The sequence below is a fragment of the Anolis carolinensis genome, unplaced genomic scaffold, assembly GCF_035594765.1.
Source record: "Anolis carolinensis isolate JA03-04 unplaced genomic scaffold, rAnoCar3.1.pri scaffold_10, whole genome shotgun sequence".
NCBI lineage: Eukaryota > Metazoa > Chordata > Lepidosauria > Squamata > Dactyloidae > Anolis > Anolis carolinensis.
The window spans coordinates 12,656,163-12,681,070 of NW_026943821.1; the positions used below are offsets into that span (position 1 = coordinate 12,656,163).

Here is a 24,908-nt window from a genome sequence, read left to right on the forward strand (position 1 = left end):
AAGTTCTGAACTTTAATCTGTAAAATTCAGGCGTCAACTGAAACTTTTGTTGTACCTGCAGTTTAAACATCTTATAATCTCTGTGAGTGTCTTCAGCCATATCACTATATATCTCCAGAAGCTTTCCACTAATTTGTGGCCTCAGATATAACATCCATTTGTCTTCACTCACTTCAAAATCTTTACAGCACCTTTCAAAGGATATAAGGAACTTTTCTATATCATCTTCCTTGTTATATCTGGGAAACCTTTTTAAAATTACATCAGGTGCTTCAGCTCTCAAATCTCCTTCCTGGGTATCAGCATGAGGTTGAGAGTGTGTCAATCTTTGCTTCTCCAAATCTATTTCCATTCTCTTCAACTCAAATTCTCTCTCTCTTTGTTTATCCTCCAATTCAGCCTGCCTGGCTCTCTCCTCAGCTTGTCTCTCTTTCTCTTTTTGCTTATCCTCCATCTTTTTCAATTCCAATTCAGTCTCTAATTTCTTCATCTCTAACTGATACTTGAGAGACATTTCAGACAAGGTTACTTGTTCTGAATCTGAGGAGGAAAGCTCTCCTGCCTCCTCTGCCAACTTTTTCTGTTTCCTGGTGGCCATTTCCAGACAAGTTTTACCTCAGCCCTTTTACCTAAAGCTGATCTCCGGCACCAAACTAACTTTTGCCAAACGAATTTCAGGCACTGAATCAGTTCTTGTTACACGGATCTCAGGCACTAAATCAGTCTTTGTTACACGTATCCCACCGCTTGGCACCAATTATGTGAAGACTTGACGTGGCAGAGAATGGAATCCCTTCAGATCCCACCGCTGCCACCAATTATGTGAAGACTTGATGTGATGACAGGGATGGAACCTTTTTGGATCCCACCGCTGCCACCAAAATGCGAAGGGTTCACCTTCTACCTCTATGTATTTCACTTTTCTATGTTGTCGCTGCCACCACCTTTGAAAGATGCTTTGCTCAAATAATAAGCAACATTTGAAGAAACAGTAACTTGTTTATTTATAGTACAAAGCTTGATGGTTGCAAGAATGTTATAACTTAAGTTGAACGATGTTACTTCTGTACAGTAAGTGTTGCAAGACTTTTCAATCGTTTCACTGAGCTTAGTATGGTATTAGCTTTATAAGACTTGTTTCTTTCAGTTAGGAATACTGTCCTTCTTGAACTTAATTGATCTGTACCCGATCAAACTTGGACTGGGGAGTTTAACTGGTTAACCCTAGTCCTTCTATGACTTAGGGATGTAACCTCAGCTCTTTAGTTATTCCTACTAAAGGCTCAGCAACTTTAATTTTAGCCCTTCTCCGCTAAAACTCTCTAGCTGCTCAACTTCCTCCCACAATCTCTTTATTTCGATCACACTCCTTTCCCACTGAATAGAACCAACTGCTCTGCTCAACCGACAAACTCCAACTGCCACCACAATGATCATGACATCTTTACAGTCAGCAAGGCTTCTTGGATATCTAGATCACTCCTGCTGGCTCTTTCTGGATTCCTATGGATGAAGGTCATCTACTAATGCCCACCTTGCAGTGTGTCTCCTTGGCGTGGATGAACGGTTCTTCACTATTTGAATTTGGCTCTTTGTAACTATGCTAAAATCTTCTGAGGGCTACAGGTTGTGGGCCTCCAAGTGTTGTTGGGCTGATGTCGTCCTTTCCGTCCATCCATATTTGGAGAGCTACACTCATCACATTCAATGTCTCACTTCTATCTAATGCCCATGTTGATATGTGGAAAAGCTATGGATTGAATTCAATTGGCAACTACTGGAAATATTTCCCAACATTATCTTAATTGCAAGGTTTTTTAAACTTTCAGGTTTTTTAAATATTGATATCTTTAAAAAAATTCTTCTTTTTAAAAAAAATTAACCCCCACCAAATTCTCGACACAGACTTACATCAATTAACAAATCCTCTGCCAGAGAAACCCATTTTTACAACAAACGAAACCCAGGTTCTGCCAATCTCGCAGTTCGAAAACATGTAAATTTGCTGAAATACGTTGACCTTCTCTTTTTTAACTAATATGGGTATCTAATTACACTTTGTCCATATTATTTGTGCCTCTGGGACCCACTTTTATGTTATGGAAGTAATGCTCTGTGACACATTTACTGAGTTACATCTGCATAATTATTTTCACTAAACAAGGATGGTCCTCTCCATTTCAATTGAATGTGATATGTGGTCTTTTGTTTTGCCCATTGAAGAAAAACTTGCCTTTTTTCCTTAATCTTTTCTTCTAACTGTAAAAAAGACTAAAAGACCAGAATTCATGACAAGCAATATTTTATTTGGTTCTTTAGACTTTAGGAACAGGAAGAAATTAATCTGCTGTACAACTTGATGGCTAGATGACTGAAACAGACATTTGCTTATCTTAAGCATGTTATAAGATCTCTTTACTAAACAAATGTTAAGAAATTTCAAAAACATTAAAAGCAGAATAACCACCCAACCAAAATAAAAAAGGAAGGAAAAGAAAATCACAAGTCAGCAAAGGAACAAAAGAAAAGGAAATATTTATTGATTTCCAAACTATCCTGCTGAAGACTTAATATATATGGCATTATTTCTCCAAGTCAACACATATATGACTCCCATATCCACAGGACTATAATCCATGTTTTCATTTATCCTTATCCAGTAATGTCATCTCTATGAGCAAGAAGTCCTTCACTTCAGTTGAGTTGGCTATTATTTGTAGTTTTGTTTATTCATGCAAAGTCTAGGAACACTGCCCGCTTCTGTTTTGCCGTTTCCTTACTATAAAAGACTTATCGGGAATTCTTAGAAAAACACAACGAGAAGCAGGAGGCTTTGGTTTACAAGCAGTCCCCAAGTTATGAACAAGATGTTTGTTTTGCTATATGAGCCCCTGTTCAGAATATTTCGCCTCATTTTCTGTCCTTGCGATAATTGGATTTTGCAAAATTTGGCTTGTTGTAGAAACAAGGATTGGTGATAAAACTTCAGTTGAGACACCTTTTCCCAATGATAACTCTTTCACAAGTAAAGCAGATTTCTCCCACTTCCTGTTGTCTCAGCCTCATTCTTAACTATGGGTTGTTTGTAAGTTGGATGTTGTTAACTCGGTGACGGCCTGTATTTGGATGTTGAAAGAATTTGACAGCCTTCTCTGTCAAAGCAAGTTGGTACCTCACCAAATTACAATCTCCGGTATTTCATAACATTGAGTTATGACAGTCAGAGGTATCAAACTGCATTAATTTGAAAATGTAAAATGACACTTATGCATTCATCACTGTGTACATAAATACTGATGACGTAATGCAGAAGGGTCACGGATCAGCTCTGAAGAGGCCAAATTCTATATGGAACTAATATAGGATACCATGGTAGTAAGTTTCCCTTGATGCAGCATTGATTTATATTAACCAAAGTCGGGGGATACTCCACATTTTGAAACAGAATTCAGATTATTCCCCAGTGTTGGACCCATATAAATAGTTGGACCAGATCTGAGATGCATCTGAAACAGATTGGGAGATGAAAATCTTGAAATTTGCTAAAATAGCCAAGTTTTCTATTGTGATAAGTGAAAAAAAAATCATAGATGAATTTTAAGAAGGATCCATTATTATTATTTTCTTCCAAGAAAGATAGAGATATTAATGGCAAGTTTCAGAATGTATAATTCTGAGTATTATTATTATTATTATTATTATTATTATTATTATTATTTACCAACCTCTCCTCACGGTTCGAGGTGAGTAAGAAATTAGTCAAAGGTAAAATGTTCTATAAATATTGAGGAGGTAGGGCACTTATATCATGGATAGAAAAATTGGAAGTCAATTTATAATTAATTTTTCTTTTTATTATCTGTAATTTGTATATAATTCTTTTTTAGTATTTGTTTTAGTAATTTGTAGTGTAGGTTAGTAGTAGCCAGTGTTATATGTGCATATTACATATGGTGTTGCATTTTTTTTTCAATTATTGTATGCGGATTTTAGTCAATAAAATTAAAATGTTAAAAATAGCATGTGGGCTATGATATAAACTCAGTCACGTTTCAGTAAATGGAGACAAACAGAGAAGAATTCAGTTTTTGGGACGAGCCCGGTTGCAAATAGGTTTAGGATTAGGCATATTAAATGATTCAATATAGCTCCCACCCTGCTTGAAACAGATGTTTCTAGTAGCACAGCCCTTCTTGAAGATTGTCACCCAAGTTGTACCTGGAGAAGGAAGTGAAGGCAGCAAGTAAGAGAAGAAAAAGGGAACACTGGAATCATAACACTGGCCAACACACATTTTGGTGCCTCAAATGTTAGCCCTGTTTCTGGGTGTATTTGACCTGCTGATTCCAATAATGTCACCAGTTTTCCCCTATCAGCTCTAGATCTTGAGATACATAATATATGCTATCTACTAGTCACCATCCACTCGGCCATAGAACGTCAGGACAAACACATATCTATAGTGGGGGGGGGGGGGGAGGTCTGTGCAATAATTCTTCACTCACACCAATAGACATTTATTTATAAAACTGCTTATCTCTTAAAAGCAGAAGTATTGGTCCCTGGTCAAGTAGGCCCTGGTCAAAAAAAAAGTTGGGAACCACTACATTAAAGGGAAAGGCTAACTTTAGATCCCTCCCACAACAACTATATACAATGCAAGCTAAACCTTTCTAACTGGGGAAGGAAATAGGGGAAGGCTTTTTGGTGGCATGACAAGTATCTTTTTCTTTCACCCACCTCGACTTTCCTTAGGATTTCCACGTTGGTGAACAAGAAAAAAAAGATCAAATCTATAGATTTATGCTATAAAACATGCTAATGTGGTTTATTGCTCTTCACGTTCCTTCCTTTCTTGCTACTCAGACATGCCCAGTAAGGGATTCTGGAGACAGCTGCTGTTTACTCTGCCTATTGTTGATAGGCATTAATGGTTAAGGCCTAGATCAGTGGTTCTCAACCTGTGGGTCCCCAGGTGTTTTGGCCTTACAACTCTCTGAAATCCCAGCCAGTTTACCAGTTGTTAGGATTTCTGAGAGTTGAAGGCCAAAACATCTGTGGACCCAGCGGTTGAGAACAACTGGCCTAGGTCATGGATGGTGAACTTTTTAGAGATTTGGCAGAATGCGGGGTGGGGGTGGGGGCAAGCAGCAGGCAGTGTGGCAAGTGAGCAAGGGGGGCAGGCAAGCATGGAAACAAGCGAGTGGGGGGGGGGAAGCGGTAAGTGAGCACAGGGGTTGGGCAAACAGGAAAGCAAGCAAGCAAGCCAGAGGACATGAGCAGCAGATAGCTCTGGTGCCAGGAGAGAGGCCATTGCATGTCCTTTCTGGCACACATGCCTTACGTTCGCCACCACTGGCCTAGATCAATAAGAAAATAATTCAGTTCTTTCCAACTGGGTTTTATGGCATTGTTTATTGTAGACATTGTGTTGCAACCCAACATCAAATGTCTTTCTTTCTCCAACTGTCCTTCACTACCTCCCAAAGCCCAGGTCCATAAAGATGAAAGAGGAAGGGTGGGCTGGATAGATTTTAAAAAGACATTGTAAAAGGAAGCTTTGTTAAATGAGGCAGGCTTGCTTCAAATGTACCAATTCAGGTATTCTACATCTTGTGCTAGATAGGTCCCTTGTATAATACCAACTAATAGTTTTGCAAATCTTGAAATTTGGAATTACCTTCTGAAAATGTTTGCTTGATTTGAATGCAGCTGTGCTCAGATCCAGAACAATCTACCATGTCTGATCCACACAATGAACTGTTCCTGGCCAAGCAGGTCGGGCATTGCTTCCCATTGGGTCTGATGAACCCTGGTTCGACTGAAACCAAATAGAAATAATTCATCATCTGTGCCTGTCAAGCCAGGCAACTGTGAGCAATTTGGCTGAAACTCCAAAAAAGCCCTATGGTTCCAGCAGTGTGGACTACAGAACCAGTTCAATGCTCCATGACTGCCGCCCCCTTTTCCCTGTACTTATCAAGGCAAAGAAAAGTTCAGACCTGAATCTCCCCATCATCAGATAACTGCAGAAGTCCCTGATGTTGTGCTTGCCCCATGTTGACATCAACAGAGGCATTCACGTGACCAGGAGAGAGAAAGGGAGAAATCACCAAAGAAGAATTCAAACGTATAGCCAACTCCTGTAGAGAAAAGGTTAGCAAGGCTAAAGCGCAAAATGAGCTCAGGCTTGCCAGGGACATAAAAAACAACAAAAAAGGCTTTTTTGCTTACGTTGGTAGAAAAAGGAAGAAAAAGGAGGCGATAGGGCCTCTGCGAGGAGAAGATGGGGTGATGGCGACAGGGGACAGGGAAAAGGCAGAACTGCTTAATACCTTCTTTGCCTCGGTCTTCTCACAAAAAGAAAGCCATCTTCAACCTCAGCAACATGAAATGGACGAAGGATTTGGGGAAATCCAACCCCAAATAGGGAAACAAGTTGTCCAGGAACACCTGGCCACTCTAAACGAATTCAAGTCGCCAGGGCCAGATCAACTACATCCAAGAGTACTGAAGGAACTAGCGGAAGTTATTTCAGAACCACTGGCGATCATATTTGAGAGTTCTTGGAGAACGGGAGAAGTCCCAGCAGATTGGAGGAGGGCAAATGTGGTCCCTATCTTCAAGAAGGGAAAAAAGAACGACCCAAACAATTACCGTCCGGTCAGCCTCACGTCGATACCAGGCAAGATTCTGGAAAAGATCATTAAGGAAGTGGTCTGCAAACACTTAGAAACAGATGCAGTCATTGCTAATAGTCAACACGGATTTACCAAAAACAAGTCATGCCAGACTAATCTGATCTCTTTTTTCGACAGAGTTACGAGTTGGGTCGATACAGGGAATGCCGTAGATGTAGCGTACCTGGATTTCAGTAAGGCCTTCGACAAAGTCCCTCACAACCTTCTGGCAAACAAACTAGTAAAATGTGGGCTAGACAAAACTACGGTTAGGTGGATCTGCAATTGGCTAAGCGAACGAACCCAAAGGGTGCTGACCAATGCGTCGTCTTCATCTTGGAAAGAAGTCACGAGTGGAGTGCCGCAGGGTTCTGTCCTGGGCCCGGTTCTGTTCAACATCTTTATTAATGACTTAGATTAAGGGTTAGAAGGCACGATCATCAAGTTTGCAGATGACACCAAACTGGGAGGGATAGCCAACACTCCAGAAGAAAGGAGCAGAATTCAAAACGATCTTGACAGACTAGAGAGATGGGCCGAAACTAACAAAATGAAGTTCAACAGGGACAAATGCAAGATACTTCACTTCGGCAGAAAAAATGGAAATCAAAGATACAGAATGGGGGACACCTGGCTAGACAGCAGTACATGTGAAAAAGATCTTGGAGTCCTTGTGGACAACACGTTAAACATGAGCCAGCAATGTGATGCGGCTGCTAAGAAAGCCAACGGGATTTTGGCCTGCATCAATAGAGGTATAGCGTCTAGATCCAGGGAAGTTATGCTCCCCCTCTATTCTGCCTTGGTCAGACCACACCTGGAATACTGTGTCCAATTTTGGGCACCACAGTTGAAGGGAGATGTTGACAAGCTGGAGAGCGTCCAGAGGAGGGCAACTAAAATGATCAAAGGTCTGGAGAACAAGCCCTATGAGGAGAGGCTTAAAGAACTGGGCATGTTTAGCCTGCAGAAGAGAAGGCTGAGAGGAGACATGATAGCCATGTACAAATATGTGAGGGGAAGCCATAGGGAGGAGGGAGCAAGCTTGTTTTCTGCTGCCCTGCAGACTAGGACACGGAACAATGGCTTCAAACTACAGGAAAGGAGATTCCACCTGAACATCAGGAAGAACTTCCTCACTGTGAGGGCTGTTCGGCAGTGGAACTCTCTCCCCCGGACTGTGGTGGAGGCTCCTTCTTTGGAGGTTTTTAAACAGAGGCTGGATGGCCATCTGTCGGGGGTGCTTTGAATGCGATTTCCTGCTTCTTGGCAGGGGGTTGGACTAGATGGCCCATGAGGTCTCTTCCAACTCTACTATTCTATGATTCTATGATTCTATGATTCTAGGAAGAAATAGGCCCAGATAATAAGGTGACAGTGCAGTGTGGCTGATGTGGTCTAGGTCCAGCTGGCCTTTCTGAATTCTGCCTCACTTCCACTATGGGGATGAAGTACATGGTTGCCTTCTAGGACACCCAGGGGCATTTCTAATCCAGAATATCCCCAGATTAACAGGTACATATAGAGGAGATCTATATCAACAAATCAGTTCTCATTCCATCAGAAGGAGTTTTGCAACACTCAAGTAACTAATGATCCCAAATGAGGCAGGACCACATTTGTTACTTGGATTTTTGAGTCATAACCTTACTTCTCAGAGTGTTTCAGCTGAGCTCTGAAGGAAAACATGGGAGGGGAGAATATACTACTATCTCTTCTAATCAAACTGTCCTGTTTGCTTGACCCAGAGAATGGCAGCTCAACCTCAGTGTTGCTTTTCATCAGAAAAAAAGAGAGGACCATTGCTTTGAAAGAGGTCCTCGTGTGGTTTTGGTTAAAGCTAGAGTGGGAAAAGCACAGCCCTCCTTACGTTACTCAATTTCTGATTCCTGTAAACTGTTGTCCAGCCACTTTGAGAGGGTTGACATGCCACACCTAAACTTCCAGGATACTTACATCGAGGAACAGGATTCCTGCAGCGGTCCTCCTTACAACAGAGAATACTTGTCCTTTCATATCTCCCTTTCCCCATATTCACATATTGGAAAGGCATGCTACACATTCTTGGGTCCTCACACTTCTTTAGAAGGGTCCGTTCAGGTTTACCCTCTGCAAAAAAGCAATTCACCTACTCAAACCGGGCAAATATGAATTATCCTTGGCTCAATTCTCTCTGGAATAAAATAATTGCAACAAAAATATCGTTCTGTGTGTCTCTTGTATGTCTGGCTTGCTCCCCAGCACACAAGCAGCATATTATCATTTTACTACATTCCCCAGATAACGTTGTCATGTGCATGCTAATGGAAAACTGCAGCCAGAACCATGTGACTCCATAATGACCCCCTTCCTCCTCACCTGGCCCCCACACAGCCATGGCAGCATGTTTCAGATGTTTCAAAGCTGCCTGGAGTGGAGGAGGAATGGGGCATATGCAGGTGGAGAATACTTGCTTTGCAACATTGAACAAAAGAACATTCACAAGCAAACATGTTTTACTATGTATGCAGTCAACTACACCAGCTCATTAATGTTGTTTCATCACCAGTATTTGCAGGATTATGAGGTTAATGCTTTACTCTTATGAGGTCCTATAAGGTAGTTTACTGAAACATCGGGGAATTCATTTTCCTTATAACAAAAACCACCTGCCAATATTGATTTTGAGTTTGCCTGGTAATTTGACTAAATGTGAACCCCCCCACCCCAGAAATAGGCCGACAGAAAATGGATATTTTGGCACCAAAAAGACCCCCCCCCCAATTTCCGGAGATTCCCTAAAAATGGATCAGGTCTCCGACCGAAATCAGGACACGAAAACGGTCAAGGTTTACCCCGAATTCACAACTCTACAAACTACAGATGGGTTGTGCATTGGATATGATTAGGAGATATCCACTAGATCTTCTTCCTCTAAATATTTAAAATTTATCACATTTAGCCACTTTGTATGTTGACTCTACTTCTTTATTAATGTATGCATCCATCAAATTCTAAGATTCTTTCTCTTCCTCATTTTTTCTTATATTCAGTCATAAATCTACATGCACCCTAAAACTTTTCCAGTATCTTTTATTTGATTAGATTTTGTCAATTTGCCCATTTTCACTATCATACAACTTTATTACCAAATCTGTTTGTACAGTTACATCTGTATCAAATATTTGTACATATAAGAGTCTAGCTGTAATAGCTAATGTACTGATTTTTTTTCTAATTAATTCTCATTCTACTTGTGCCATACTCTGAGAAGAAGAGAAATCTAGCTTCAATTATATTTGAACTTTTTCTTCTATTCAACCATGACTTTGAATCCAGATTATCTGCTTTATCAGAAATCCAACACATATGGTAAGCATTTCCTTCTTTTTATTTACCTTTCCAACATATTGATTTTTTTTTATACATTTGGACATCTTTTCTGAAGTTAAATACCATCTATTCATTTTATCTTAAAAAAGTTATTTAAGATCATAATGTAAATTTCATATCCCTTCCCCACATCTTTTCTTTTGTGCCATTTGAATATTACGAGCCCATTTTACCATGAAATCTTTGGTTTATCTTTCATTGCTGATTTTCAAATTAAATTAAGCACTTTTGCCATTATATTGTATTGTATTATTGTATCATTGTGTTTTAATCCGTTTTATTTTATTCTGTTTTTGTTATACTGTTTACTTATGTTTTAATCATATTTGTGTTTTTTTCCTTTGGGCTTGGCCCCATGTCCACCCTGAGTCCTCTCGGGAAGATGGAGGCGGGATAGAAAAACAAAGAATTATTATTATTGTATGATCATTACTAGTCTGTGACAGGAAGGGATAACTTCAGTCCCAACCTTGTGCCAAAACTCAATTCCCTGATTATTTTCATGTGTCTTCTGGTTCACTCAAAATCTTCAAAAATCTATCAAATTCAACATATTTTCCATCATTCCTGCTTTAGAAAAGGTTGAAACCTTAATATTTTGGTGCTTAAAATAAATACATTATGAATAAAGGGGATTGTTTTCTATATCTACTAGATTGCTTCCATCCTTTCAATTAAATTTATCTGAACAAAAAACTCACTTTCTGTGTTTTCAATCAATATTGCTGCACAAACATCGTTGGAATTTTTGCATTTCAAATCATATTCTGTACATGTAGTGCCTTTAGCTTGACAATATTTACATATTAGAGAAACACCTGAAAAAGAAGGAAAGGAAACAGATTCATATATGCCTGTACCGATTAGTACAATATTTGTTTTCTTCTCTTTCCTACTTGCTATATACAACAAGGTCCTCCTCAATAGGATCAGGTGTTGCCATATATATAGATTGTCTAAACCACAAACTATCATTGGCAAACTTCAGTGCAGAATCTTTAAAAAAATGAAAACATATTTCCCGAAATGGAAAATCAGACAACAAGCCATATTTCTGCCCAGGTTTCAGTCACATTTAAAGAAAACTTTCTGATTCCAATGCCAAAATATTCCAGTACTTTTGAATAAATTGTATTTTCCAACTGAAATATCAAATTATGAAAAGTGCTGAAAAATTTGTGGGCTTCCAGGGCAAGAAGAAAAATACTAGTTTTTAAATTCAAATTGAGAAAAGATGTAAATCTTTACTGTTCCTTAGAACTGCAAGGATGAGGAAGAATCCCAGAAAAGTCTTCATGATGTTGGGAAACATCCCAAGAGAAGCAAGGTCTGGCGGATCTGTAATAATAATGATATTGATATTAAACAGCAAACATGTACAATACATGTACAAGTGTAAATGTTCTACATTTATAAGCAAGCACAACCTGTTGGTTCTAGTTTCTTTCATACTTGGAGTAGCCTTAATAAAATCATTTGGACTTCTATTTGTCATTACTTACTTAAGCCCTTTGCATATAATGTGGCCATGTCTGGGTAGGCGATCAAGCCTATAAATTCCCATGCTTTCATTTTTATTATTACTGGACAATTGAATAAGTTATTCCAATAACTGTATAGTGATATTAGTATGTTATCTGCTATCTGAATTTGGTCAACTGACCTGAGGTCAAAAAATCTGTCAGAGATAAGCAAGTATCTACATAAGTAAACTTTATAGCATGGTAAAGGTCTCATCCATACTCTGTATTTTCAGCTCCAGAGCCTCCTTGCCTGTAGTATGTTTATGTAAAACCATTTCATCAAAAGATAACAGTACTGGTATGATTAAGTGATACTGCAGCAGCATTAGATGGCGTACCACAGATTTCATCTATGGTGGAGGAGAAGAATGTTGGTCTCCTGCCATTTCCTCCATCTGCTAGCTGCAGGTGCTTCTCCCACCTACTTTTCCATCTCTACTTTATATTGAAAACAATTTGCCTTTTTGTACGTGTCTTGCAGTGACCTCTGGAATTATGGTGACCCCAGGAATTTCATAAGGTGTTCTTAGTCAAGGAACATTCAGAGGTGGTTTTGTCAGTTCCTTCCTCTGAAATACATCTTAAAGAACCTGGGATTGATTGTTAGTCTCCCAATCAAGTGATAATCAAGTCTGACTCTGCTCAGTTTCCAAGATCAGATAGGATGTGATGCCTTTAGAATATTTAGATCACTTTATGAAAGACTATTTCCCCCAACAAAAACCAACATTTCATTTTATAGTAGGCAATGAACAGGGATTTTTCTCTAGTCTACCTTTGAATTATATGCACTTTGTTATTTATGCTACCTGTTTTAATACAGATCAAGTAAGCCCGCTAAAATTGAGAAGTTCACCCACACTTAGCTGATACCTTGTCAAAATCTGATTGATCTTAACGGGAGTGCATGTCCAACCTATGTTTACTCAAATGCATCAAGGACCTGCTTGTAATGTGTCTTCCTGTCCTGTTTTGTCTTTCAAGAACAGCCTTAAGACACTGTGGTAAGTAAATGAAAACTGCTTTACTTCAGCAAAACATAAAGTACAGCACACTCAGTGGAATAATGCAAGGAAGTCTTGAGGCAAATGCAGTTCTTAGTCTCTGATACAGTCCCAAAACAAATAGCAGTCTTACTTCAGACAAAGAAACAGCAATAAATCCAGATGCAGACTTGGAGCAGGCACACGGGAGCGAAGGCATTAGAGTCAGTTTGTTACCAGCAAGAGCTGGCTGCACCTACTTCTGCTTTATAGTTCTGAGTCCCCTCACAGCTGCTAGGGCAGTTTCTAATTACTCAGCTGCATTTCTGGCAGCTATTCTAGCTGAACGATGTCTCTGCTCTGTTTCCTTTCACCTCTCATGAAAAGTGGGTACTTGCAAAGTCTCCTCAGATTCCAACTCACCCTCAGATTCATGAACACTTTCCTGCTCCTCTTCCTCTTCTGAAGAAGAGGAATCCCTAACACTTCCCCTCTTGCAAGTCTACTTTAGTAGGCAAATACATGACCCCTTCGTCATTTTAATAGGATGCAATTAGGTACAATCACAGAATGCCTGAGCAACATCTAACCACAGATATTAGGAAACAGAAAACATTGCATTCCCCAGGATCCTTGCATCTTTCCCCATCCAGTGAAATGGTGGGAGGAACCACAACCCAACATAACTACAAAGAAAGAGCCTAATGATGATAGCAGAGAGGCAGGATTATATCCAGCTTATACCTTTTCAGTTGAATATCTCCACCAGTCGATCAATCTAGAAGTTAAAAGAAGCTCCTTAAATTGAATCACAACGATGTTCCACCACGCCCAGTACAATCCATGATACTGAGGAGGAGAACACGGCCCACAAGCCACAAGCGAGGGAGGAGCAAAGAAAGGACACCTCACCACTTGGCACTTCCTAGGTCCGTAATTCCAAACTTTTATGGTGCAGAGCTCTCCGCCCATCTGCAACCAAGGACCAGAGAGCACCAGCTGCTCTCCAGCATCAACTCCCTTCTTGAAGTGCTATTGTTCCAAAGTAATCAGAGAAGTTCCAATGACCAATTACAGCTAATCTCAGAAATCACTTACTTTATTTGACTATTGTAATGAATGAATTTAATTTACTGTATATTACAATTACTATGGAATTATTTCAATGCACTAAAAGCTTTTTTATTGAAATAAAGGAAGAAGGACGAGGGGGAGGAGGAGGAGGCAGAAGAGACCATAATTTCTTAATGAAACTATGGAATATAAACAAGTAATAACCACCAATTAAACCTGAATGAAGTGGGTGATTGTAAAGGATAGCAAAAGCCACTAAACTGGTATAGAACAGTTGAAGTAAGGGCAATTTAGATTTATCCATTATGTAATCTAAAAAAAAAACCCAGAAAAGAAATGAATTAAATAAAGATAAAATAATAATATATTTTAAAAAACCACAGACTCACAGATAAATCCAAAATGCAGAAAATGTCCCTCAGTTTCACCATAGTTTCCCATGTCTAGTCTATACCATGAGTACTCTCTATGGCCTTCATCCTGCAGGAGAAATAAAACATTTGAGGTCATTGGTTTTCCCTTAAGCTTTGCCACAACTTGTTTTGAAATTAAACAGAAGATTTTCCTAAACACCTCAAACCAAATCCTTTTCTCCACTTTATTTAAGATTTATCAGTTTAATTTGCCATTACACGGGAGACAGGTGAAGAAGACATAATAACCCCCGAAGTATAAGGCATATTTAATTTACTATATAAGCACATATATCTCTCAATTAAAAAGCAAAATCTATTTATTTTACATTTGAAAAGAGATCTATTACTGTTCCTTGCTTCTCGTTTCCAAAACAGTAATGGTGGAAGAAAGGAAACCATATTGCTCACCTCGATTCCTCCCTCCATAACAACGTCATTGTTTTATTTACAAATGGGCAAGGAGAAATTCCCATCACATGTTAAATTGGGCATTTTTACATGTCTCTATGCAGGGAATTGAAAAAGAAATCGATTACCAATCGACTTAGAAATCGTGGGACAAACCCACACTTTAGAAATGGCAAAATATCTGGAACCCACAGTTGAAGCTTGCATAATGTGATGAGCTCCATTAGTTGGATGCGGTCAAAGTTGTTTTATGTATCAGATTGCATGAGGGCTAGGGCTAGGCTTGTGCAAATTTTCAGATCATAATCATATATTGGATTAAATTAGTTAAATTTGTGCATATAACACGATTTCTGAGACTTGCAGAAAAGGTGTATGGGGGAGGGGGGGTTAAAAATGTAAACACTCATCCATTTTTTCATAAATGTTCTGTAATGTTCGGATGTCTCAGAAAGTCAATTTAATTTTCAGTATAACCATTAAGCAACTTTGGTAAAGCCAAGAGAATATAAAGTGTTTTAAAACCCAATTCTTTTACTTTGGAGTTTTGTTCCATCATCGCCATAAGGAACGTGAGACTACATTCAAATGATTGAATCTGCAAAGAGGATTAAAGTAAGTAATAGTATAAATCGGTGCTAAGTTGAATTTATTTGGTTGTGTGTCATAAAGACAGACATTCAAGGGGATTGCTGTTGTCGCATTTTGGGGGATAAATTGTTTTAGTCTGAACTTTTTTAAAACCCCAAAAATCTGTAGATGTGTGAATCTTTCTGATTTTTCTAGGGATTGGTGCCCTTGTTATCTTGTGCACTGTATATAAAATTCAAGTAGATAGCTCTTGTAGTTTTTTTAAAAAAAATATTGTTTATAAAAACTTGAAAATTCCCCAAAAATCCATGGATAAGTCAAATGTTTTGAAATTTGGTACGATAACAGTGATAAATGTGTTCCACCACTGTTGCAAGTTTCATCATGATAGTTCAAAAGAGGAGGGAGAGAGAAGCTCCTGAAGTTTCCCCACCGACAGTAATGACTTCCTTATTGCGCATGTGCAGTTACCATTAACAAAATAACCAAATTTCATTAGTCTCATTAGGGTTTTGAAATTTTCACCACTCATGGATTGCTTTTTGAGAATTCCTTTTTCTTTTGCATTAAATTTTCTTAGTTAAATATTCTTAATATTTTCTAATAATTTCCCTAGGGAGGAGTGGGTGGGAAAGATATTTAACTAAGTTCCTCCTCCCTTCACCCTTTTGACTCTCACCCTTTGCTATTCCACCCCCCACCCCCACCCCCCCACCCCCAGGCCTATCGTCCAGCTTGGGGTGCCTGTACTAGTCCAGCAGCCTCCCCCCTCAAGCCCTTCTTGTTAGTTCACCTTTTTGAATCTCTCTCTCTTTAAAAATTTCCTAAAAATCAGTGGATGACCCAAGTGTTCTGAAACATAGGCGGCTTGCAGTGGTCTATGTGTCCTCCAAGTGTGGCCATTTTTGTCCCGATAGCCATAAATAAGGGAAGGAGGCGCCTCGCCATATCCCCCATTGAAACTAATGGCTGGATCTTCCCAAAGCGAAAACAGAGCTTCTGGCTGCGGATCCGAAAAATTGCATTCCCCCTCCTCGATTTTGGAACTTCCCGAAAAACAGAATGGGAGCCCAGCCAAAAATTGGACTGAAAATGGGGCAGGTTTTTCCCAAATTGCAGACTCCTACCATTTACTGTGACTCTGTGATATTCATGAGCCAGAGGTCCCTATTTGGGTCTTATCTGTATTTTTGTATATTCATGCAAGGTCCATGAACATGAATGGATCAGAGCAAAGAAGAGGTTCCCATAACATGCCCAGGAAGAGATAAAGATTGGGTTTGTGTGGTTTTTGAGAAGAGCTTTTCAGTCATTTTCCAAACACATGAATGCTTTTTTTTTTCTTTTGTTCCAGGTAAAAGAATGACAAACTTATTGAGTGTATTGCACAGTTTAATCAATAGAGATAGGCATTCAGAGAACAAACCACAATTTCCAACAATTCCTTCCCTTCAAATGCACATGTCTAATCATAACTCATCACTTTTCGTACATAATAATACATTTGCTTACTGCAACAACATCAGTAATAAATTTTGAAGGTGACTACAAACTGAGCCCCCATCTACACTGCCATATAAAATCCAGATCATCTGATTTGAACTGGATTATATGGCAGTGTAGACTCATAATCCAGTTCGAAGCAGATAATGCGGATTATCTGCTTTGATAATCTGGATTATATAGCAGTGTAGATATACACTGTCATATAATCCAGATCATGAAACCAAATAATCCATATTATCTGATTTGAACAAGATTATATGAGTCTACACTGCCATATAATCCAGTTCAAAATAAATAATCTAGATTTTATATGGCAGTGTACATGGGACCTAAGAGAAGCAACAAAAAGATTGTTACATACTATGATTACTTCAGCAAGACAAATTATGTACCACGATAAGAGAAAAATCATAAGCTTGTTTTAAGAAAGGCTAGGAAAGAACCATTGATTATTTTCTTCCATAAAAATAATTGAGGATATATTAATTGCAGATTTCAGAATTAGTAGTTCTGATGAATTAGTAGAAAGTGAGATGTTCTATGAAAATTAGGAAGGTAGGGCAGTTACATATCATTGGTATTAAAATTGGTATTCAACTAATTTATTTTTCTTTTTTCTATCGGTAATGTGTAATTTGTGTTTAAATCTGTTTTAGTATTTGTTTTAGTAATTTGTAGTGTGCATTAGTATTACTGTAGTTGACATTATGTGCACATAGTACACATTGCTTTTTTCAATTACTGTATGTGGAATTTAGTTAATAAAATAAAAATGTTGAAAATAACAAGTGGGCTGCAATATAAACTCCATGTCAGAGAACGGAGAAAAACAAGACAGATTTCATTTTTTCCTAACCGCGTAGGTACAATTCGATAGAGGTTTTGAAGCATCACCATATTTAGTATATGATCCAGCCCGCTTGAAACAAAGCGCTCTAGTAGCACAGCCTTTTTTGTAGTACGTCACCATAGTTCCACCTGGAGAAGAAAGCCAAGAAAAGAAAAAGGGAACACTGGATTCATAACCATTCTTCCCTTACATCACCAGAGATTTATAAAACTGCCTCTCTCTGAAAAGCAATAGTATTGGTTCACATCTCACATTGTACAGAAACTAAAAATAACCTATATGAACCATGGTGGAAAGCAAATGAAGATTTTGAATAAGGTCCAGCAACATCAAGAGTGGAGAATGAATGGAACCTTTCACTAGAATCCACTGAGGGATGGACTTTTTGAACTACTGTCAAAATTAGTTTAATTCCTGAAATTACTTTCCAAAACAGTGTTTCTGGGAAATGCCCTTCTTGCTTTAGTGCAGAATGATGCCACCAAGAAGATGTACAATTCTGCTTTAACACAAAGACGACTTCTTATCTAGCCATCTTTATGCCTTAAAGCCGTGGAAAAGTAGTATTTATGTTGGCAGTAGCCACTGGAGGCAGTAGGGTTGCAAAATGGGTAGAGTGAAGAAAGCCATTGGCCTTCCAATCATGTGTTACCAACTGGTGAATTGGGTCATAGCCATCATACAGGCCCATGCACATACATTCACACAGAATCAGTTGTATATACTGGGGTGCCTCAGAAAATGTGGCACCAGAGGAAGAAAGAACATCCAATGATAAGGAATAGGTCACTACACAATAAAACAAAAGGCAATTCAAAATGTCCTTTGTTGAAAGCTTACAAGGTTTACCTGTGAAATGAAACAACCAAATCTAGCAAGCCTTGTGTAAGTAAAGAAAAATGTTTTAACTTTTGCAGAGATCCAAAATGCACCTAGAGGTATATTTTTCTTTCACCCCCTTGACATTTCTTAGTATTTTCACTTTGTTTCCATGAGAAACAAAGGATCAGATCTATAGATCTATTCTTTAAAACATGCTGGTGAGGCTGATTTATTGCTCTTCTTTATTGTTTTGCTTCTCGGAGCTTCTCATTAAGTGATTCTGGAGACAGCTGCTGTTTACTCTGCCTGTTGTAACAGGCATTAATGGTTAAGGCGGGATCAACAAGAAATGAATTCAATTCTTTCAAACTGGGCTTTATTGCATTGCTCATGGCAGACATGGTGTTGCGACAAAACATCTATGGACTTTCTTTCTCCAGCTGTCCTTTCAGGTGTTTCAAAGCTGCGTGGAGGGGAGGAGGAAGGGCATATGCAGGTGAAGAATACTTGCTTTCAACATTAAACAAAAGAACATTCACAAGCAACTACATCCTGTAGCCAAACATTAAATATTAAATAACCAAAAAAAAATAAAATAAGATGTAAACTCTGGGAATCTGGGAATCTGCTATTGCGACACATCCAATGAAGTGGTTTAAAACCAATATAAAAAAAGATTACAACAACAGAGATCTTCCTCAATAGGGTTAGGTGTTGCCATATCTATTGACTATGTAAACCACAAGCTATAACTGGCAATCTTAAAAGTGAGTAAAATCTTTTTTATTAATGCACAAACACCTGTTCATGCATGAAAAACTTATTTCCTGCGGGTGAAAAAATGGAAAAAAAATACAATACTGCTGCCCATTAAGTTTTATTACTTTTGGCAATATTTACCACTCCATAGAACTGCAAAGATGAGGAGGAATCCTGGAAAAGTCTTCATGATGATAGGAAACGTCTTAGGGGAATCGAGGTCAGAAGGATCTGTGATGATATTGATATTAAACAGCAAATTGAATATATATAAGTCAAATACAAGTTTTAAAGTTTACAAGCAAGCACAATCTATTGGTTCTAGATTCCATTGGTACCAGATTTCTTTCATTCTTGGAGGTGACCTATTAAAATCATTAGGAGGACTTACTTTCTTAAGCCCTTTGCATGTAATGTGGGCAAGTCTAAATATGCAATCAAGTCTATAAATGCACATGCTTTCAGTAGGAGTGTGTGGCGCAATGGGTTAAATCCTTGTGCTGGCAAGAGTGTTCAAATCTGGGGAGAGTGGATGAGCTCTCTCTGTCAGCTCCAGCTCCCCATGTGGGGACATGAGAGCAGCCTCCCACAGAATGATAAAACATCAAACATCCAGGCATCCCGTGCAACGTCCTTGCAAATGGCCAATTCTCTCACATCAGAAGTGATTCTCAAGTTGTCCTGACACGAAAAAAGTAGGAGTGTGATTTTTAACGACTGAATAAGTTACAGTCTTCCCGTACTACTTTGCAGATCATTTTTTGCGGACTCGCTGTTTTACGTTTTAGTAGAAATAGTATAGTAGAAATAATAAAATAATATTATAAATCCCTTTCTTTACTTCCTTCCTAAGGAGAAGCCTAAGGAAGGAAGGAAGGAAGGAAGGAAGGAAGGAAGGAAGGAAGGAAGGGAGGGAGGGAGGGAGGGAGGGAGGGAGGGAGTTAGGAAGGAAGGGAGGGAGGAAGGAGAAGCCGAAGGGAGAGAAAAGGAGGCTGAAGCAGCTTTGTCTTCACCTCACAAGGCAGCAGCAACGGCGGGAGCTACTTGCCAGTGAGATTGTAAACCACACAAATATAGTATCCCTACTTCATGGATTTTCACTTTTCGCGGGTGGTCCTGGAACGTAACCCCCACGATAAGTGAGGGAACACTGTATTCCAAAAAGTAAACAGTGTCTTCAGTTTTCTCTCCCATCTGAATTTGTTCAGCAGGCAGTCAATTGACCTGAGTCAAAGGAATCTGCCAGAGCAGGGATCATGACAATGCTCCTTCTACTTAAGCATTTATTTATTATTTATTTACAGCATTTATATTCCACTCTTCTCACCCCGAAGGGGACTCAGGGCGGATCAGATTACACATATAGGCAAACATTCAATGCCTTTTTAACATAGAACAAAGACAAACAAACATAGGCTCCGAGCGGGCCTCGAACTCATGACCTCCTGGTCAGAGTGATTCATTGCAGTCAATTGCACTTGCTTGCTCTCCCGCCTGCGCCACAGCCTGGGCCTCTCTACACTCTAATGCATGGGAAAACAGTCAATCTTGGCTCCAAAGCCACCTTATCTGCAGCATATTTATTTAAAAACCTTTCATTAAAAACAAAAAAAACAAAAAAAAAAAAAACACAGTGCCATTGTTTTAAGTGATATGGTACCATGAATAGGGGGAATACCACAGTTCTCATCTATGGTGGAGGGAAAGAGTGTTTGGTCTTTTTCCCTTACAACTCCCACCAACTTTTTCCTCTCCACTCTTATATATAGTAACATCAGGGGGGGGGGGGATTTCATCCAAAACAAACCTTTTCAGTTGAATCAGTCCAGCAGTCGATCAGTCTAGAAGTTGAAAGAAGCTGCCTTGAATTGAGTCACAACAACGTTCTATAAAACCAAATAAAATTCATGACACTGGGGAGGACACAATGAGACTCTCCAAATTAGACTTTTTTTATTGGGCATGAACTCCCCCTTTCCCCCCCAACTCCCAAGTCCATTTTGCATCCCAGATCCCAAAATAAACTCTGAAACACCAAATACCTTATATCTTCATTGACTTACTGTTTAAATTTCTGGAAATGTTCATGCGTTTACACATCTAACCGCTCTCAGAGTGCGGGAGGAGCCAAGGAACAGACACCTCACCACTTGGGGCCAATTCCAGTCCTCTGTAATGCAGATATCTCAGCCCACCTGTAACCAAGGATTAGAGAGTGCCAGGTGCTCTCCAGCTGGAGTCTCAAAGGAATCAGGAAAGCCCCAATGACCAATCACAGCTTATCTGAGAAATCACATACTTTGACTATTGCAATCAATTTGATGTATTTTACAGTTTCTATGGAAATATTTTGAAGTGTTAAAAGGTTTTTTAATGGAAATAAAGCTAATGCAAGGAATAGACCATAATTCCTTTAATTAAACTTTAATGAAGCCAATGAACTAAAAACAGGCCTATATTACAAATGATTAAACCTGGAGGATGTGATTGTAAGCAGTAAAAAAAATGGAATTGGGATAGAACAAGGGCATATTAGAGTCTGCCATGATGAAATCTCCATTTTTAAAAAAGGAGAAAGGAAATGAACCAAAATTAATCAAGTTATAACTCACACACATATACTCATAGTGTTGGAAATGATCCTCAGCACAACCCAAGCCTCTTCAATTCTAATATATTGTGAATAATCACCAGGGTGTTTGTTTTACCCAATTGAATGAGGCCCAGGGCCAATTGTGTGAAATATCGGATTTCAACCTGACCTCCCCCAAAGCATAACCCAGTCCCTCTGGAGAAGACTAAGTCTGTATAGTGCTGTGATAGCAAAGTGCGGTTGCTAAAAGTATCAAACCAGGATAGAAAACTGGCTCATATGCATACTTACCATACAGTGCTACCACAATAATGTCTCTAGCAACAGGAAAAAAAATGAAAAAGTGCAGCCCATGAGCATTGTCATAAACCTGAAACTGGTCCACGGATCTGTCACAGTTGTTCATCCCTGGTCATTACAATGGGTAGACAATGGGTGCCCACGAGCAATGGGGAGGAATCGTGATAAGTGATCACTCATGGCCAGGTATGTTTGTCTTCCATAGGTAGGGTCTTGGTGGTGGTTACCACTGACTAAGTCCATATCCACCACCTATGGACCACTCTGTAGCCAGGGACTTCCAGATTTCACACTTCTGCCCCCACATCTGAATTTATTCTGTCCACATCTCATCCAGAAACTTGGAAAAAAATCATCACACTTAATGTAGCTGCCACAAGGGCTGAAAGTTTGAAGCCCACCATATTTAGCTGCCAAGGACTGAGTGAGACACAGAGAGGATGGAGGCAATGATCGGAGGCTTTATACTCCTTGGCCAAAGAGGATGTCAGCAGAGACAGCACTTCAAAAAACTGACATATAATGATAGCGAACGTAGTTTTATTTACAGTAGAGTCTCACTTATCCAACATAAACGGGCCGGCAGAACGTTGGATAAGTGAATATGTTGGATAATAAGGAGGGATTAAGAAAAAGCCTATTAAACATCAAATTAGGTTATGATTTTACAAATTAAGCACCAAAACATCAAGTTTAACAACAAATTTGACAGAAAAAGTAGTTCAATATACAGTAATGCTATGTAGTAATTACTGTATTTACGAATTTAGCACCAAAATATCATGATGTATTGAAAACATTGACTACAAAAATGCGTTGGATAATCCAGAACGTTGGATAAGCGAGTGTTGGATAAGTGAGACTCTACTGTATAACACTTTAACAGCTCTTCAAAACAAAGGCACACTGCGGTATTAGCTCCTGATTGGACCATCATCAGGCCGACTAGGATCCGCTCCCTTTTTAGTTTGAGTTCTGTCCATTGTCATTGCTAGTTGGATCTAGTCATGGTAGGAAATTTAATAAAGGGACACTGCATTATTTTGCAGACTTGTGTCCATTTATTGATTTGTCCAGAAGAAGGGTTGTGACGTATGTGTATATGTTAAATGTGTTTGTCAACTGTTTTGATATGGCCAACGGGCTAATCAACAAAATGTACTTACTCACTTATTGACCATGGGGCAAGAGATAATGGGCTGAAAATTGTTTTGATATCTCTGCTCTGGTCAATAATATGAATGTCAGTCAGGTAAACAGAAGAGTGTTCAGGATATTCACGATTTCAATGGAGATTTCGAGGAGTGGGTCCAATTTGGCACTAGAGGTGAGGAAACGTTCCCAGGAATAAAATAGGTCATATCAGGAAAAACAGGAAAAGACCCAGTAGCATTTCTTAAGACCACTGTATGGTCCGTGTGTTTTCCGAGGGCTATATGAAGGGATTATGCTAATGAATGTATGGTCATCCCAAGATCTGAAGTGAATATGGTGCTTGTGCAACATTCCATGGAGTATAATGAAAGGTGGCTTGAAACTCAGAATACTTGGGTTCATTAAATTAATACCTATAGAGATGAGGACTATGGAGATCATCCTTTTGGAATCTGGTTTTCGATAACTTGTCTTTGAATATTTTTACCATCCTTATTAAAAATCGCAGTCTAGTGATCTGTTTAGCAGGAGAAGCGACTTTTCTTTGCCATTTGTTCAGAAGGCAGTTAATTGACCTGAAGTCTAAGAAAACTGCCCGAGGTTGAGTCATAAGAATGGTCCAGCTAGCAAAGTACTCTCCATAGGTTAGCAAAAGTGTTAACATGTACTGTGTTTGAGATTCCAATGCCTCCTTCGCTGTAGCATATTTGTTTAAAAATATGCCACAAAAAACATTGAAATGCTCTTCTACTTGATTAAGCGATATGGTACTAGCCACAGTTCTCTTCTACCGTGGGAGAGAAAAGTGTTTGTTCATCTGCCATTTCCTCCGTCTGCTTCCTGCAGATGCTTCTCCCACCCATTTTACCATCTCCACTCTTAGCTATATTGAAAACTGTTTGCCTCTGTGTACATGTATTACAATGACCTGTGGAGTTTTTTAAAACCTCAGGAATGTCATAAGGTATTTTTAGTCGAGGAATATTCAGAGGGGTTTTGCCGGTTCCTTCCTCCGAAACACACTAAAAAACCTGGGGTTCATTGGTAGTTTTCCATCCAAGTATTAAGCAAGATGGATCCTCCTTAGCTTTCAAGATGATATGTGATGTTTCGCCCTTAGGCTATTTAGACTACTTTTTTGAAAAATACACTTCAACCAAAACAAATAAAAAACAAACCAAAATTAAATTTGAAGTTTACGAACTTATAAGTAAACCATAAGCAGGGGAGTTTTTCTAGCCTCCCTATCACCTATATGCACTTTGTTTCTTCTTCCTCTTCATGCTATCTAATTTAACAATGATCTTGTAACCCCCACCCCTCCCAAGTTCTCCCACACCTTAAGGATACAACCTTTATAACTGGGGTTTTGTTAAATGCATATGTATGACCATCCTGGATTTACTGAAATGCATGCAAGAGGTTCTTGCATTTTGTGTCTTACCCTTTTATAAATCTGCTTTAGTAGACAGGTATGTGCTCCCTTGACCATTTAAGGGGTTGGAATTCAGTATGGTAATTCATGGGGTGCCTCAACAACAGCTAGCTACAGATACTAGGAAAGAGGAAAGATCACATTCCTGGGTGCTCCCTTCCAGAAGCTGATGGACAATCCCCAAGATTCTTGCAGCTTTCCCAACCAGTAAAAGGGAGAGAACAACAGACCAACACAATTACACATGAAGATCCCTATAGTGGCAGCAGGGAGACAGGATTTCATCCAAGTCATACCTTTCCAGCTGAATCTGTCCAGCAGTTGATCAATCTAGAAGGAAGCTTCCTTAAATTGTGTCACAATAATGTTCCATGAAACCCAGCACAATCCATGACATGGAGGTCACATGTGAGACTCCTTTCCCCAGAATTTTATGGGGTA

At 39.1% G+C, this 24,908-nt stretch overlaps 1 protein-coding gene and 1 long non-coding RNA gene across 3 annotated transcripts; both read right to left on the reverse strand.

Moving 5' to 3' along the window:
• Positions 1-2,000: 2,000 nt before the first annotated feature.
• Positions 2,001-13,424, reverse strand: LOC134293768 (phospholipase A2 inhibitor and Ly6/PLAUR domain-containing protein-like). Its single transcript, XM_062962375.1, has 6 exons — positions 13,303-13,424; positions 11,301-11,390; positions 10,754-10,870; positions 8,637-8,789; positions 5,681-5,821; positions 2,001-4,218 (listed from the first exon to the last, which is right to left on the reverse strand). The coding sequence occupies exons 2-6, from the start codon at positions 11,362-11,364 to the stop codon at positions 4,082-4,084; spliced, it is 612 nt and encodes a 203-aa protein (XP_062818445.1). The 5' UTR covers positions 11,365-11,390; positions 13,303-13,424; the 3' UTR covers positions 2,001-4,081.
• A 3,348-nt stretch (positions 13,425-16,772) lies between these two features.
• On the reverse strand, positions 16,773-21,610 carry LOC103279304 (uncharacterized). 2 transcript variants are annotated; one of them, XR_506698.3, is made up of 4 exons: positions 21,048-21,609; positions 20,792-20,870; positions 19,126-19,215; positions 16,773-17,531 (listed from the first exon to the last, which is right to left on the reverse strand). It is a non-coding gene; the product is annotated as an uncharacterized LOC103279304 (long non-coding RNA). The 2 variants fall into 2 exon arrangements; XR_506697.3 differs by lacking the exon at positions 16,773-17,531 and adding an exon at positions 17,539-18,688 and having other exon boundaries at positions 21,048-21,610.
• Between the last annotated feature and the right edge of the window lie 3,298 nt (positions 21,611-24,908).